The 17,500-nt window shown below is 37.4% G+C and overlaps 1 protein-coding gene across 1 annotated transcript in view; it reads right to left on the bottom strand.

Annotated features, from left to right (window-relative positions):
• Positions 1-3,628: 3,628 nt before the first annotated feature.
• CCT6 (chaperonin containing TCP1 subunit 6) overlaps positions 3,629-17,500 on the bottom strand; it is a 16,039-nt gene continuing 2,167 nt past the window's right edge. The window contains exons 2-11 of the mRNA XM_027353803.2: positions 13,798-13,861; positions 13,142-13,321; positions 12,779-12,988; positions 7,339-7,556; positions 6,863-7,118; positions 6,549-6,728; positions 4,495-4,603; positions 4,186-4,357; positions 3,917-4,028; positions 3,629-3,770 (exon numbers count right to left, since the gene is read on the bottom strand). Of these exons, the coding sequence (XP_027209604.1) occupies positions 3,959-4,028; positions 4,186-4,357; positions 4,495-4,603; positions 6,549-6,728; positions 6,863-7,118; positions 7,339-7,556; positions 12,779-12,988; positions 13,142-13,321; positions 13,798-13,861 (1,459 nt within the window). The 3' untranslated portion in view covers positions 3,629-3,770; positions 3,917-3,958. The remainder of the gene's footprint in view (positions 3,771-3,916; positions 4,029-4,185; positions 4,358-4,494; positions 4,604-6,548; positions 6,729-6,862; positions 7,119-7,338; positions 7,557-12,778; positions 12,989-13,141; positions 13,322-13,797; positions 13,862-17,500) is intronic.

Raw genomic sequence — 17,500 nt, 5'->3', positions numbered from 1 at the left:
TTAGATAGATTGATAGAGAGAGAGAGAGATAGACATATATATATATATATTATATATATTTATATATATATATATATATATATATATATATATATATATATATATATATATATATATATGTGTGTGTGTGTGTGTGTGTGTGTGTGTGTGTGTGTGTGTGTGTGTGTGTGTGTGTGTGTGTGTGTGTGTGTGTGTGTTTGTGTGTGCACGTGCGTGTATTTACTTATATATGTGGTAGAAAAGCTCATGGTGTACCAACTAGATTTATTGAAATACATGAGACCAGTTTCTAAATCCCCATGGATTCCATCTTCAGGTTATATATATACATGTATATCTATACATAAATATATATATATATATATATATATATATATATATTCGTATATATACACATACATACATACATACATATCCACCCATATGTGTGTGTTCACGCACGCACACGCACACACACAAATATATATATATATATATATATATATATATATATATATATATATATATATATATATATATATATATATAATGTATGTATGTACGTATGTATATATATGTAACATCAGCGGTAGTAATTAGACTCGGGGTTCCTGGAAAGTAAAGGCACACATACATATACATAGAGATTTACATAACATTATTTGCGCACACAATTTTAATCCATCTTATTACCAATTTCAGCGTAGCCATTTTTACATAGCTGCTTAGATGTGTAAATCTTTATAATGTCGTGTAATACCTCGCTGGGCACTCCTCTGGAATATGGATATTGAGATGCCAAACACTATTAAATGTTAGGATTTTTCTACCGTCTTTATCTACTTTTGCTGAGAATAGTGACATCAGCCTCCTTCAACTAATAACCTGTTTGATCAGCTGCTTAAGCTTTAGTTCTAGCCATGTGACAAACGAGACCTCGCGTTGGCAGGTCCTTGCTCCAGGCAAAATTAAGCCCATGCCCTTTCGCTTGCCCGTGTGCCACTTTCTCATTGTTGCTCCCACACACCTCTAGGTGATCCTTGCTACGTGAAGTTTATTCTTTAATAAACAAAGATACTTCAATGTTTTATCATTTAAATATATCTTATCTGTCTGCCAATATGGCAATGGAAAACACTTCAATGACTGGACTGGGGAGCGAAGTGGCAATTGACAGACTTCTGTGACCAACTACAACCACAATGGCGGTTCTATTCAGTACCCCACTGGTTTCCCTCCTCTTCACACATTCAGACATTCTCAATCTTCTTAGCCTCAGGCTATAAGGCAGAGGAAGTTCTTCAACTCCACATGTAGCCAATTCTTTACGACTCGCCTCCTCTCCAGGAGATACCAATCAATATCGATTTGTTAAAATTCATGCCTCAAAACCCATGTAGTGGCATAGACGAGCCTTTCATCTCTTGCCTTTATTTTGGTCGACTGTCAGATGTTTCCCTCGTCTTTCTCCAGCTGGCTGCTACACTTCCTCTATCTCCACTCCTTCCTCACAATCCCAAGCCTTCTAAGACCTCAAGAGGGTGCCTTTTAGTTAAAGGTAGAGCAGGCAGTTTGGGCAGTCTTCAACTACCCTCAAACTAATCAGCCCTAACCATCTCGTGGGATACCATTCATCACAGTGCCACACACCGTGTACCCATTGGAGTTGACTCCTACTCCTCCCCTTTTGTCTACTCTGTCTAGTCCTCTCCTCCTAAATCCAATCCATTCCCTTCTGCATATCTTAATTTTCTAGTCCCCTCCTCTCTTAATACTGCTCTTCATCCTTGTCCTCCCCCAGTACTACGTTTTTCTTTGATTCCCATACAGCTCCATGCTCTGGTAACACTCTCCTCCTCCAAAAATGTCTTTAAAAAATAGTCAAAAGTTTCCCTCCGCAGCCGTTCCGATCGTTCACGCCATGCAATAGTTACAAGTCGCAAGCTCGTGCAATATCTACCCTGACGTTGTTAATCAAATTCCTACCCATCCTCATTCCCCTCTTACACCTACCGGAACTATTTCCATCTCCAACTGATTGCTCTATCTACATGATTTAGTCAGATTGTGAACAAAACATGATTGCCTGCCTCATTGACTACGATTTGGTATCAGTAGTGCTACACAATTTGTCCCAGTGGCTGTCAATATTGCCAAGATAACCTTCCATTGACATGACCTCCCTCATGAAGTTTTTAGTAGCGTACAGTCCTGCCCTGTTCGACCATATAGACTCCTTCTCCGGTCAAAGTCAGAAATGTTGACGTTTTGACCAACCTTCCAAGCATTATCACTCCACAGCCTGCTGCCCTCTATGTGCCCTACCTGGTTATGAACGTTGAATTGTTTTGCACAATCACGCAAGTGTGCCAGTTGTGGTGACTCCTATAATATACCTACAAGTTTGAGTCTAAGATAGCAGTTCACAGGCCCAAACTCGGCTTTATTTTACGCGAGGCCAGACAGGAAGTGCGCCGACTAGGTTTCTCTTGCTACTTATTCCAACGCAACTCTTCGCTCTGCTCCTTTCCCTTCTTCACAAGGTGTCTCTGCATCTCCCACAGTACATCTTCCGATCCTATCTCTACTCCTCTCCCAGTCAAATATTTTTGTCATTCTAAATCCAGATACTTGCCTACCACTTCCCCGGTGCCTATCTCTCCTCCTCACTAACTGTCGCACCAGGCAATCTAAACGTTCCACTTTATCTCCTACCTCTTCCTTTGCTCTTCGGACATCAGTTTCCTCTTCTCATAAAATCCATTTCGTAGACCTTTCCACCCATCTCTTCTCGAAAACCAAACTTCTTTACACATGACACATGGGGACGCTCTAATCTGTCCTTCTACATTCAAAGTAACTGCGGACATCCATTCTCCTTCTCATGTTCTTCCTACCCCTCTTCCAACACACCACATCTACACCTCCCCCCTTCTCCCCTCAATCTCTTCTGCTCCCTTCTGGTTGCTCTCATTTAACTCTTGTCACAAATGTCCTTCCCTGGATCCTTTCCCTCACACCGTTCTTCCCGATAATTCACCTGCTTCCCGTTCTTTGTCTCATTCCTTAGTTCTTCTCTTACTTCTCCAACACCCACTCCATTCTTATTACCTTCTTATTGCTTCATAATGACTAACATTATTCCTTTTGCAATGTTTCTCTTCCTTCCTCAGGCGCATATATATACCCTCCATTTGATCTTATTGTCCTGCGCCCTTAAGCTCCCTCCCCGTTTTCTACTGCCCGCCGTAACCATTTGCTCCCTCATTACCCTTTCACTATCACACTATCCTTTAGTACTCTATGATCTTTGACATCTTCCTCATTTTGTCCCAATCATGACCTCATTTTACCTTTATCGCCACAATACTTTGCCATAGTATTATATGACCTTTAATCTGTTAAAACAATTGACAATCCGTAAATGACACCATAAAAGTTGGTAATTTTATAATTTTGTCCTTGGAATTTTTACTTCTGAAACAGGGCAAGACTATGTGAATGAATACTTATCAATAAAAGGAATTTCTTCTTTCTTGTACAAGCCATTTCAAAAAGTAAAGAAAAAAAATGCTTTTCACAAGGGAACAGACATTATCTTGAAAAGAGCTGCCATTTTATAATGTATTGAGGGTTAAAAATACTATAGTTTTAATTATTATTATTGTTATTTATTAACTGAAAAAAATTACATTTTAGTAAGACAATGTGAGGTTGTGACTGGTAAAGCTTTTGGTGAGAAATCACTGGTAAGGAATGCGGTTGATTGATCAGGAAAGCAGGCGCCAGTGCTGAAATAAATACAAAATATCTTTAGAATGCCAATATATCCACAGAGAAATATATTCTAAGATTCATAAACCTTGTATGCCAATATATCCACAGAGAAATATATTCTAAGATTCATAAACCTTGTATGACTTTATTGCAAACTTACCTATTATATTAATATCGCTATTCATCATTAGCATTGTTGTGTCTATTTCAACTGTGACAGCCCAGCTCTCATAATTTCATCGACAATTAAGAGATTTCGAGCAATGACCGAACTGAAAGAAGAGATCGATAAGAGATGGTAAAATTTTTCTTATATCTTCGAATACCATCAATGCTTACATATCACACAGTAAACACTTGATTTCAAAATAAATACTCTTAAAATTTTCTTCAAGTTTAAAGTTATTAAAGTAGTAGTAGCAGTCTTACCAGGCATCCAGCATATGCCTCTTCACACAATAGTTATCAAATATTCCAGCCACAGTAGGTTCAAGTACTTCACCAGTAGTGATGTCCAGACCAATAGCTGTTCCGCCGCTGTTCTTGTACTCTTCCCTCAGCTTGACTAGGCTGTCCATAGGGTCATACCCACTATTGCTAGCTGTAAAGATGTTGAAGAACCTTATAAATAGATTATCAGCTTCAAAAGTTATAAATACATAATCAGCTTCATTTTTTTTCTCTCTCTCTCTTTTCTTTTAACGGTTCTGGGTGCTACAGGATGTGTAAGAAACTTACCTAGAGTTTTAGGAATCACAAGAAGGGCATCTGCAAAGGCACGCACACCATATCTGGCCCGACCCTTTACTTCACTTTCATATTTCATTAAAGCATCATATGCTGCAATCTGTAAATGAAAAATATCAATAGATACCAAAATTGTAAACAATTTTTAAAAAATATTTTACATTTCTGCAATAATATTGATATGAACCTGAAAATTATCTGGAAGAAATATATATCTAATATAAGTATATGAATTTACAAATATAACTATTTTTATTACCTTAACAATAACCATCACCACAATGATATTGTAATCATAATTACCAATATCTACCGATTATCATCATTACTGCAGTCTCCCTAAGCATAACTATGGTCATATGAGAAAAGTGTTCAACTGTTTAGTCATCAGCTAACTTGTTTAAAGAATACCACACAATGTCACTGACAATAAATCATTCTTCTTTCCAATAGCTTTTTTTGTTCTTATTGTTGTTGCTGAACAGCAGCAGCACCAAAATAGCAGCAACAGCAATGCCTTTCTGAGAACATATCAAAATGTTGTCTCATACTGCCTCATCTGTCAACATGTCTGCACATCCGCCTGTCTCCTCAAAAGTGACAAACCACATCACATTCACCAACACAGCAGTACCAGGAAGTCTAAATACTATAGGATCAGCAACTCAGTAACTAATTTTCTTGAAACAAGTGCACAAAGGGTGATTAAACTCAGTGAGCATTTAGGAAGGGGCTCTTGCATTTCTCTTGGTAAATGAGTGTCAAATGTACTATGCCTAATACATGGCTGAAAGAGCACCAGCTCCTGGGAGGACTATTTCCATGCTCAGGATCCTATTACTATTCCACTGGGACTGATGGGGTATGGCAAAAAATGTAGTAATATGGAAATATAAAAAAATTCCCCAAATTACAAAATGTTATTCTTTGTCTGTGCAAGGAAAAGTTTATTAACCCACTAACAACAGGTGTCCCAAATGTGAGACACCTGAAAAAATAAACATTGCCAGGCGTCCCACCAGTGACACTATCGTGGCTTGTGCTCCGATGCAGCAGCAGGCGGCGGCCCTGGACACCGCCTGCTGATTTTATAGCCGCCTGGAATCTTTTATTTTCGGCTTCAAAATATACCGGCACTAATGGGTTAAAATCTTGATACTGCATATCAAAGAACAAATATAGACCTTAGAAAATGGCAAAAAGAGATAACATTGCAGAGGGGAGGCAAGGAGTCTTGATACTGCACACAAGTGTATATGTGCCCAGGGAATACGTCTCGAACTCAAATATTTAAACTATTCAGCACGACCATGCAAGGGTAGTCAAAACCTAGCTAGCCTTTTTCACGCAACTTCGATATATGTTTGTGGTGTCTACTAAACTCTACAAATATTTGGCAAATTTCCTCCACCCACAACCCCAAAATCACCACCAATCCCTTCTCTTTTTGTTGGCATGCAACTCCCTCAGCCCATCAATCAAACCCGATCTTTTCTTCCACACTCCTCCAATATACACCATACAAGAGCTACCTCCTACAATACCATGAGGTTACCATTTCTACTAATATTGATAATTACATCTATATACATGTTGATTGTATTATATCGTTAAAATATGATTTTGCTGCTGTGTTTACAATTTCATTCATACTCAAGATGAAAAATGTGATATTTTTTCAACTCTGTGCTCTCTGCATTTGATATATGACATTGAAATATGCATTACTGGTGCATAAAATCAACCTCTTGAAATACCAACAAATAATATTTGCATTTGTGAGATCTGAGTAACCAGGCATTTTTTTATTGGGAACAAAATCAAATTATACTCAATATATGGTAAACTCTTCCCACATTACTGGGTAGGAAAAAGGCAAAAAGCAATTCATGTTTATGGTAACAGCAAATGTCTAAATCTTAAACAATTCCCAAGTAATGGCTAATTGGACTTTAGAATTTAGACCCTATATAATTTCAGCTAAGTGAGAACAAACCGAAAGTGATGAAAATTGGAAAGTTATTCTACTGAACTCTGTAACTCACCTCAAAGGCACCAGCACCAGGAACAAGAGAACCATCATCAAGGGCATTCTTGATGGCTCGCAGGCCATCCCGAATTGCATCCTTAGTCTGAACAAGTGTGTGTTTGTATGGTCCCTTAATGAGAATTGTCACACTATGGGGATTCTTCAGTTCCTCCACAAATGTGTACTTAGTCTCTCCCTGGAAGATTAAGAAGGAAAAATTAATATATGTAAATCATTGTAGAAATCTTACAGCTGCAGAACCTTATTTCCCACAGTATGACACAAAGTTATCATAAATCTTAAGGAAACTGCATTAATTCCAAGACATACAAGTACGTGCTCGTAGACACTGCCAGCAAAACCAAGACAGTCTTCTGTCATGTCATCAAAGCTGTTCATGGCCATTCCACCACAAGCAAGGGCAAGCCTCTCCATGTTACGGCGCTTGGCCCGACGGAGTCCAAGAATGCCTTCCTTTGCAAGCAAATCAAGGGACATGGGGTCAATGCCCTTCTGGTTAATGACGGCGAAGGTCTTGTCACTGTCAGCACAAACTTTCTTCTTTAGCTCTATCACCTTCTTTACCCTGCAAGATAATAACACATTAGTAGGATCATTTATATCACATGCAAGTAGAATATCACCATTGAAAATGGACCCAAATTAAAGCTTGGTCTACTTAGTGAATGCAGTATTTACATCCCTGAAGGGTGTGAGGGGACAAATAAAAGTTAATTTCATTTATCAAAATTAAGATATCTGACTAAAGAAAAAGTCATCCTCTCTTGCATTAAATTTTGCTCTACCTGTTTTCAATAAATTCTCTTTCGGCTGCCACAAGCTTTTCCCTTTCCTCAGCAGATTTATAGAAGAAACCAGAATTGACTTCAGTCTTTTCATACTCCATGGAGACATTACAGGTTAGGATGTAGGCATTGCTGAGCTTCTTGGGCATATCAGGGTGTCGGCCTCCATGGTCCATGACCAAGCCTTTGACCAGCTGTGTGTCCATTTCAGTCTTGTGCTGTGCAGAATGAAAGAGAAGGCTGTAAGTACTTCCATCACCTCCTATTCTAAAATCATACTTCAGTTTTTAACATTTGTTATTTTCAGCTACACTAAGCTTGGCTTTCAATAGTCTTTACATAGAATCTATGTGCTCCATTTCATGAAATGTGGTCACTTTAACCTTAAGGGGACCGTCCCTAAAAGGGGCGTGGCTAATTATGGGGGTGGGGGGTCATATTGGTAAATATTTCTAAAAAAAATAAAAGGTCTTATGGATTTTCTTGATTTTTGGATATTTTATGTATTTTCATATTCCACATCTTGACACAAAATATTTTGGGGGTTCCTGTATGGGGGGCGCTGCACCCCGCAAAAAAACAATCCCCCCTCCCCCCACTTGTGTCTGCGCAGAAGGCCACTTATCCCAGAGAATTATGAATTGTGTCATGAATAAAAAAGGGAATGAACATAAATGAATTCCTAAGACAACTGTATCACACAATTGTTTGGAAATTTGATTTAGTTTCCCCAGAAAAAAAAAAAAATAATAATAATTTTTAGTGTTTTTCGATTTTCAAAAATTTGTATATAAAAAAGTAAGCAACATTTCAATAAAATCATGAAAAAGTAGTCTGCGCATTTCCACAAGGTTTCCAAAGATATATCCAAAATTTTAATTGGATAAAAACTCTGGGGGCAAGGAAGCAACTGTAGCTCGAAAAAAAGAAAAATTGAAAAACAAACAAAAAGTTGCATATTTGAAGATCATTTTCTATATTTTTTCATTTATGGATCTTTACCATTTCATTACTGTAGAAACTATTATTATTCCTCTTTCAAATGCACTTTATTAGGTAAAGATAAGATCACTAGTCTCCAAGTTATAGAAACAAACTAACGACTCCCGTGAAAAGGGGCAAATCCAGACTCAAGGCAATATGACTTATATAAAATTGGTTGTTTCGTGTTTTATTGCTGTTCTCTTGTATATATATTCGTTTATATGTGTATATGCATGAAAATTATTGCAAAGGTACATGGCTGTGCACGCGTATATACGTACATGTGCACATACTTATTAGGTCCATAATTATTAATTTAATTTATTTATTTTCTTGTTATTCCAGTCAACTCTTCTTCCCCATCGCCTAACCAAGTGATTCCGCCTTGAAACAAGCGATAAACGTTTAGTCACCAGCGGAGTACTTGTTATGGAGGGACAATGAATTGTCTAGTGTTTGTTACAGATAACCGTTCAGAAAACGTTGATAGATCAAAAATATTTTGAAATACAAATCTCTTATATTTGTTTATCGTGGATGCTTCTTGTGATGTAACATTAGGTATCAGATATTTAAAGGCCAATTTTACGAGTTTACATGAATAAATTATATCTTTCTTTACATTTATTTTTTCTCGTAAATGAATTTATAATGACAATGATGTTTAATTGATTAATCAATTTCAAATGCAAGCGCATATGTAAAGCTATTGTAATCAGAAAAATCTAAAGTGGTGGCGACGCTTGGAGCTTTGTTGTGGGTGTTCCTACGAGATGACCTTGGACGTGCACAAGCCTCCAGTCCGTATGAATATATATTCGTTGCATTTATATTTGGAGATATAGACTTGTAACTGCTCATGTATTATCACCAAACCCTAAACATACTTTTATGATGAATTTGTCAACATCAAATCATATCTACTATATTTTATGGGAAAGAAATTTGAAAAGTCAATGATTTTGTATTTTTCTTCCTCTTTCATATCACAAATCTTTCACTTTGGGATAAAACTGTTATAATAAGACACTTTTATCTTCCTATGATCCATTTCAATAGGTAATGTCAAAATACAATGCATCACATCAGCTTCTGTGAAGCGAAAATGCGGAAGGGTGAAAATCGCTGACACAGCAGCAGTGGGACTTGGGGTTCTGGCCTCATGCTCTGCCCAAATTTTTTGTCGCAGAAGTTCATATTCACGTGGGTAATTCTAATCTCATTTAAGAGTATGAAACTGACCATAACTCATTTTCGACCACTCTGTCTCCCCGCCCAATGCCAGTAATGGTCCCCTTAAGGGGACCGTCCCTGAGAGAAGGAGGGGAAGGGGGTTAAATTGAGTTAGTTAGCGTATAGTATAGGTACATGGATGAGGAAACTACCAAACGAGTATTAAGCGCCTGCTATGGCTCGTTGTCTTGCAGCCGGTGCGCAAGTCCCTCAGCACCCGGAGAGGTACATTGCTAATGAGCGCACAGGTACACCTATGTGGACTTTTGCTTGTGGCAATTGTGCATAAGGCATTTAATTATGACATTGCGCATACATAGGAGTTTGTGAATGTTCAAGGAACACTTTGATACCAATATCAGGAAAAAATTATATCACCGTGATTTACAATGAAATATTTTGTGAAATATATCTAAAAAAAATGTAAGTTTCGTGTCCTTTTACACACAAAATATGCTTTGATCGAGACTCCCTGGTAATATGTTTTAGTTTACGAGGTAACATATATGTATATCATATACGAAGCACTAATGTTTAAAAATAGCCTTATAAGGAAGGATTGAAATATTTCCATTACATTTCGCTCAACGGTCGGTACATCACAGCAGGGGGCAATTTGAATTGATTTGAAATTGGTAGTTACCGTTGTAAAGACCAATTCAATACGAATGTTACCTAAATGTCAGATTTTAAAACTTCGGATGTATAAGCGAGATACTAATTATTTCATGTTGAAGATGATAGTACTCAGTAATACCTGCTATGAAATAAAAACTATATGGAATTTTGAGCTCAGTTGTATGCGTAGTCTTCGTCTGGCATTCAAAAAGCTATCGCATCCGTTTTGTGCGTTCCCGATAAAAATGAATATGTTTAGACGTTACCGAAAGTCTTAGGCACCATAAATTGGCAAATATCCCACAACACCTAGGCATCTGCATGATTTTATGCACTTCTTAGTAAAGATAATGGGTGCAAATGGCTAATCATAAACTATACACTTGTTCTCCTTTGCAATCTGTTAATATTGACAATTCTCAAAGAAATGGTATGAGAGGGGTAACTAATATATTTTATGATTTAGATATGAAAGTCAATGTAGGCCTACTAAATTATGATGATTAACCTTTTTAGCCTATAGCCATGTAAAAGGCCGAATTTTGAATTTCCTTTTTTTTTTTTTTTTTTTTTTTTTTTTTTTTTTTTTTGGTGGGGGACAGCTTGACATAGAGAACTATTTTTAATTTTTTTTTTTTCAGCATTAAATTATTATTATTTTTTGATTAAGGCCAAAATTCAAAAATCGGCCTTTTACATGGCCTTGGGACGCTAAGGCTCTAGTGAAAGCAACAAACTGCATTTAAATCACATGAAAATTACATGAGTTGGGATGTACCGAAGATTCATAAAAAAATAACGGAGCTACGGCGTTTTGTATTTGGCCCCTTGCCAAAGTTCATTATCTGTTATTTTTCTCTGAATCTAATGATACTACTTATCAAAAAAAAAAAAAGAAAAAAAAAAAAAAAAAATTATTTAGTGTACTTTGCAAATGCAATGATTACCAAGTCCATAGGTAATTTTCATTTTCAATAGGGATGGTATTCTGTAAAGGTATGTAATTTTTTTTTTCGTTGTTCTTAAAAGTTGATATCTTCGTGTGAAAAGCTTAATAAATGCATTTTACCATAGAAACAACTAATCTAAACCAGATAAAAACCTTTTTTAAATTTTTCTATCTTTTTTTTTATTTTTCATTTTGTTTTTATTATTTCTTTTTATTTTGAAGAAATGGGGAACTGTGGATGGCAACATTAGTACAAAAGCATTCTAATTATAAAGTCCTGGCATGAATACAACATGGTGGTTCAATTTTGAGAATTTTAAAAGCATATGAATTTAGTACATTGAATCCGAGAACTTATGAAAGTCGTTGAATATTTCCCATGCCTCACACAGGGGAAGGGGAGAGGGAGATGGTCACTGGGTGTTTATAATTTTCGAGGAGGATCATATGTAGGTGAACGCACGCACATAAAGTTAAAAAGATTAATCATCATCATTTAGGCCTACATTGACTTTCATATCTAAATAATAAAATATATTAGTTATCCCTCTCATACCATTTTCTTCGATAATTGTCAATATTAACAGATTGCAAAGGAGAACAAGTGTATAGTTTATGATTAGCCATTTGCACCCATTATCTTTACTAAGAAGTGCATAAAATCATGCAGATGCCTAGGTGTTGTGGGATATTTGCCAATTTATGGTGCCTAAGACTTACGGTAACGTCTAAACATATTCATTTTTATCGGGAACGCACAAAACGGATGCGATAGCTTTTTGAATGCCAGACGAAGACTACGCATACAACCGAGCTCAAAATTCCATATAGTTTTTATTTCATAGCAGGTATTACTGAGTACTATCATCTTCAACATGAAATAATTAGTATCTCGCTTATACATCCGAAGTTTTAAAATCTGACATTTAGGTAACATTCGTATTGAATTGGTCTTTACAACGGTAACTACCAATTTCAAATCAATTCAAATTGCCCCCTGCTGTGATGTACCGACCGTTGAGCGAAATGTAATGGAAATAATTCAATCCTTCCTTATTAGGCTATTTTTAAACATTAGTGCTTCGTATGTGATATACGTATATATTACCTCGTAAACTAAAACATATTTCCAGGGAGTCTCAATCGAAGCATATATCGTGTGTAAAAGGACACAAAACTTACATTTATTTTAGATATATTTCACAAAATATTTCGTCATAAATCACGGTGATATAATTTTTTCCTAATATTGGTATCAAAGTGTTCCTTGAACATTCACGAACTCATATCTATGCGCAATGTCATAATTAAATGCCTTATGCACAATTGCCACAAGCAAAAGTCCACATAGGTGTACCTGTGCGCTCATTAGCAATGTACCTCTCCGGGTGCTGAGGGACTTGCGCACCGGCTGCAAGACAACGAGCCATAGCAGGCGCTTAATACTCGTTTGGTAGTTTCCTCATCCATGTACCTATACTATACGCTAACTAACTCAATTTAACCCCCTTCCCCCCCCCCTCTCTCAGGGACAGTCCCCTTAAAGGAATAGTGCCATAAAAGGTTCATGAGCTTTAATCTGGCCCTTAAGGAATTAGCTTATTTTAGGTCATCTGATCACAAGGAGATCATAACTGAATTCACAACAGCTCTTACCTGCATATCCATGATTTCAACCATGTGTAAATCCAGAGGTTTGCCCTCTTCTTTGATGGCCAATACAGCATCTACACACACTTCTGTTAGCTTGTCAGCCAACTCTGAGTGGACCTTGGTGCGTAAAGCTGTGCGAGCCACCTGACACAGCCGCTCACGTGTCATCTCCTCCTTGAGACGCACCTGGTCCAGCACCTCCTGAGCTTTAACCTTGAAGGAAGAATTAAACTTTATCAAAAATCAAATATGGTAAATTCTGACTGTATTGACATGCTAAGCTAGGTACTCCAACTTTTCAGTCATCAAATTAATTCAAGAAGAACAAATGAGAAAAAAGAGGTAACCTACACCCTATCTCCCTACCTTTGCAAGGTCAAATCCCTCGGCAATGAGTCTTGGGTGGAGTCCATCCTGGATCTGAATGTCTGCCTGTTTGAGCATCTCCCCAATGAGGAGGACGGTCGAGGTGGTGCCATCTCCAATGATGTCATCCTGGGCAGTGCAGGCCTTGGCAATCATGCTGGCAGTTGGGTGCTGGATTTGCTATACAAGAGATACCACACATTTAATTCTAATTTTCACTTATTTAAAAACTAGCCACAATAATTCTTACATCTAAGTGTATATATTCTAAATGGCCAATAAAGATTTATCCTACAAACTAGTAAATCTGTCATCCCTGATGAAAAATTTTCTGCAACTTTATTCCCAAACATGAATTAAAAATCTGATTTCATATTATTAACCCACTTGCACCGGTGTCACACATATGTGATGCTCAGAAAAATAAACATGGCCAACTGTCTCACTAGTGTGACACTAGATCAGAGCTTGCGCTTTGATTTGGTCTCCCGTGGCACATGGAGCACAGGCAGGTTCCCGGACTGGCCCACACGCTTATTTTGATACCGCCCGGAAACTGGGATTTTTAGATTCCAAATGGACTATTGCTAGTGGGTTAAGAGACAATTTCCTTATAGATATGTTTTACAGTCCACATGACCTTAATAAACACCTACCATCTCATGAAGTAGAATGTTTCCATCTTTTGTGATCTTAATATCTCCAGCCCCAGATACCAACCTGTAAATAAATAAATATACATATCTTTTAGAGGAAAAAAGTAATAGTGGTTTGTACAAGAAATAATCCGCAGACATGAAAGGTAATGCCACAAATAAAGGAAAAAGGTCACAGAAAGCATTGCTCACAACCCAAGTCCACTCGGAGCTCCAGCGGCTAAGTCCAATCGCTCGGTGCGAAAGATTAACTTGCCACGCAGCTTGCAAATCGTCTTCTGTCCTACTGCACACCTATGTCACCACTACCTTACAACCAATTAGGAGGCGGCAGTTTAGCAGAGATTTTTAATTGCTCATTCAAGTTCAAATCTCGTCTTGATGCCTTCTGTAATTGGTCTTTGCACTGCATCATGGGGTACTGTTAGCAGGACCATATGTCCAACCAACGGTAGCACCATGAGACTGGCATAGGACCTGTTATCTACATAATCTGTGATCGCAACTCAGGCCACCTGGTTGTCTCTGCAAGAGACAACCCTGGGTAAAGGAGGCCTGTGGGACGAACTAGGAGGCTGTAGCTTGGGTATATCGATAAAACCTGTTGTTAGGAGCTCGAAATGGGCCAAGTCCCTGCCTGGCGGCTTGCCATGAGGGATCCCAACAGGTGGGAATAAAGGGTGGATGCGGCTATATGCCCATGTCGGCATTAGCGCCCTGATATCATAAAAATGAACACGACTATCGAATAACTTTCATATATATTCATGTATCAGCCATTATCATATTACAATGCGTATTTTGATCCTCAATTTAGGTTGATTAATTTTCTTAATCGCCAAACAACACAGTTGTTACTTAACCCTTTACAGGGCACACATTGTAAATACCTCATAGATATATGTATTTAAGTGATCATATATGGTCACTTGCCCGATAAAGGGTTAACACAGTTTGAGTATGGAAATAACAGGCAGATTTCTGGATTACACTGGTGACCTGCCTCATTCTTCTCAGTGACAATGACTGACGTGTGTCATTTGTGTTATGGTGGTGTGCTTGATTTATTTTTATTTTTTATCTTTTATTTATTTATTTATTTTTATTTTTTATTATTATTATTATTTTTTTAGATTCACAGAATCATACAAGATGAAAGAATGTGTGAAATTTTCTGAACTATCTTACTCTATCTTGTGGTGCATACCGAGGTGAAGAGTTTCCCGGAGGGTGTTGGGGTCAGAGCCCCCCCATCAGCCCTTGCCTCAGGCAGTGCCCGAAGCGCACACCTAATCACAGCAACTTGGACCGTGAGTAAATTTTGTGCTGGTAACCATGTGCATTTAAGCTTCCTTATTTTCAAATATGGTGGCATAATCAGACACTCACATTTTGGAAAAGTCGTATTTCTTCGATTGTAGAAAATGTAAATTTTGCCTCGCATTTCCGAAGTCACATTACTTTATCTTTTGTAAATAGAAGTTTGGATTGCATTTCCGAAAAGTAGCATTTCATTGCATTCATAATCAACTCAGAACATTTACTGACTCTGTCAGTGTTGTTATTTTTTGCAAGGTAAACAAGATACAGGACTTAGAATACGAGCAATGATTGTGTGGTATATTTTCATTTAGCAGTGAATATGAGGCCGCTGCAACTAAAGCTATGTTGTATCCTACTCTATTTCTTCCACTCTATAAGATGGCATTTCCCTCTATCACTGCGAGTTGCTGTCTTTAACTTTTACCCAGTTTAGATTGTTAGGTTAGGTTGGTTATTGGTCAGGACATTTTATTTGAGGTTAGGATGGTGTGAATTTCTGAAGATTTGGTAATTCTAAGACAACCACACCTATTTATGTTTTTTTCTCCTACCCCCCTTCAATCCTGGGGGCCTGTGGAGAATTGGGGGTTAAAGGGGGGGGACACCCAAAGAAGAAACAGTATATAAGGTATGCAAGGATATATAGATCATTTTTGTGTACCCCATGACCTTTTGTTTATTTCTATTATTACTTCCATTTGTGTGTGCTTGTTTGCTGATTGTTTGTTTGTTTGTGTTTTCTCATATTCCTAAAATTTATGAACAAATTTTAATGAGATTTTAACCAAAGGTGTGTTTTAACCTAACTTAGACGCTGATTGCACTTTGGTGGTGATGTGGACCATGGTTCGGATCCAGTAAATTTTTCTAACTCAAAAAGTTATGGAGAGATTTTAGTAAAAATTTATACCTGAGGTATGTTTTACCCTAATTTTTGTGGTGATTTGGATCATTTCACATTCCTACCCCCCATAGGGGGGGGGGGGTGCATTTACAAAATCTTTTGCTCATAGATCAAATTAACTATATATGATGAAAACAAAGAAAATAAAACATTCCATGTAAGCGCCAGTTCAAAAAACTATGGGAATCCAACCCATCTTTCAGCAAAATCTATGGGATTTCACACCTTCCAAACCAAACCAAACCAAACCAAACCAAACCAAACAAAACCAAACCAAAAAAAAAAAAAAAAAGTCCTAACCTAGCAATTTACGGTGGCGTGACCTGGCACTGCCCGAGGGGAGGGTTGATGGGAAGCAAGCCCCCCCCCCCAACACCCCCCGGGACACATTCTCTTCACCTCAATACGTACGGCAATATAGACATACATCCATACAGTAAACAATAAACCAAATACCTTATATCAAAAGATCAAACTGTCAATTTTCCTTTGCTTCTTTTGGTCGGTCTATTGTGGATCGTGAATCGCTTCGTTTTAATCGCTTTTTTTTTTTTTGAGGGGGGGGGGGGGGGGACTTGGGGTACTTAATGGCCTCAGAAATCGAACTGCGATAGTTATTAAGGTCTTTTTCTTCTTTGTTTCCACTATATAGTCTTAAGAACAACCTAGAATCGACGTAACACCAAAACCAAAACATTTCTCGCCGGCACAGCCCCCTGCAATGGAAACGTGAATAACCATGGTTATTTTCACAGTATGTTACATTATTTGTGTTATTTAACCCCACATTTTTCCTGGAAGGTAAAGGTTGAAGACCGCAACACGCGTAGATAGAAAATGGACACTACCATCTTATAAAGCGGAAGAAACAGAGTAGGATAGAAGTAATCTTAAGATGCACAGGCCTTATATTTACCGTTAAATGGAAAAAGAAAAAAAAAAAAAAAAAAAAAAAAAAAAAAAAAACGGTGCTATGAGCCGCAAAGGGCTAAGTAAAAATCGACCTTCTGCGGCAGAGTCTTTTGTTTATGTCTGCATTTTCTATAAACTCGTTTTCTATACGTGTCTAATTTTCTGTATTACCATTTTCTATACCCGCGTTTTCTCTAAACGTCACGTTTTCTTTGCACTACTTTCAACTAACGTGGAATCATTACTGATTACTACTAATATTTTTATTCATTACTTAATCCTATTTCTACTAACATTTCCTCTCTTACTTTTATGCTTGTACATTTAAAGTATTGTTCTTTGTAATGTATATATTTTATGATTTATAATTTCGTTATCATAACGTAGGTTCACTGTTAACAATGAAACAACGTTACTGCCTCTTTACTTTAATTGCCTCCCATGTCGGAAAAACATAATGCTCATAACTTGAACACCTTCCAGTAAGCTCTTGACGTGTAAGGACCTACCAATTTTGGTGTGCGGTGTGACATGTGGTAAGTTAAAGATATGGTAGAGGTTACA

The sequence above is a fragment of the Penaeus vannamei genome, chromosome 6 (genome assembly GCF_042767895.1).
Source record: "Penaeus vannamei isolate JL-2024 chromosome 6, ASM4276789v1, whole genome shotgun sequence".
In the NCBI taxonomy this organism is placed as follows: Eukaryota; Metazoa; Arthropoda; class Malacostraca; order Decapoda; family Penaeidae; genus Penaeus; species Penaeus vannamei.
The sequence above is the reverse complement of the archived record's forward strand: the minus strand, read 5'-3'. Positions and strand labels throughout refer to the sequence as shown.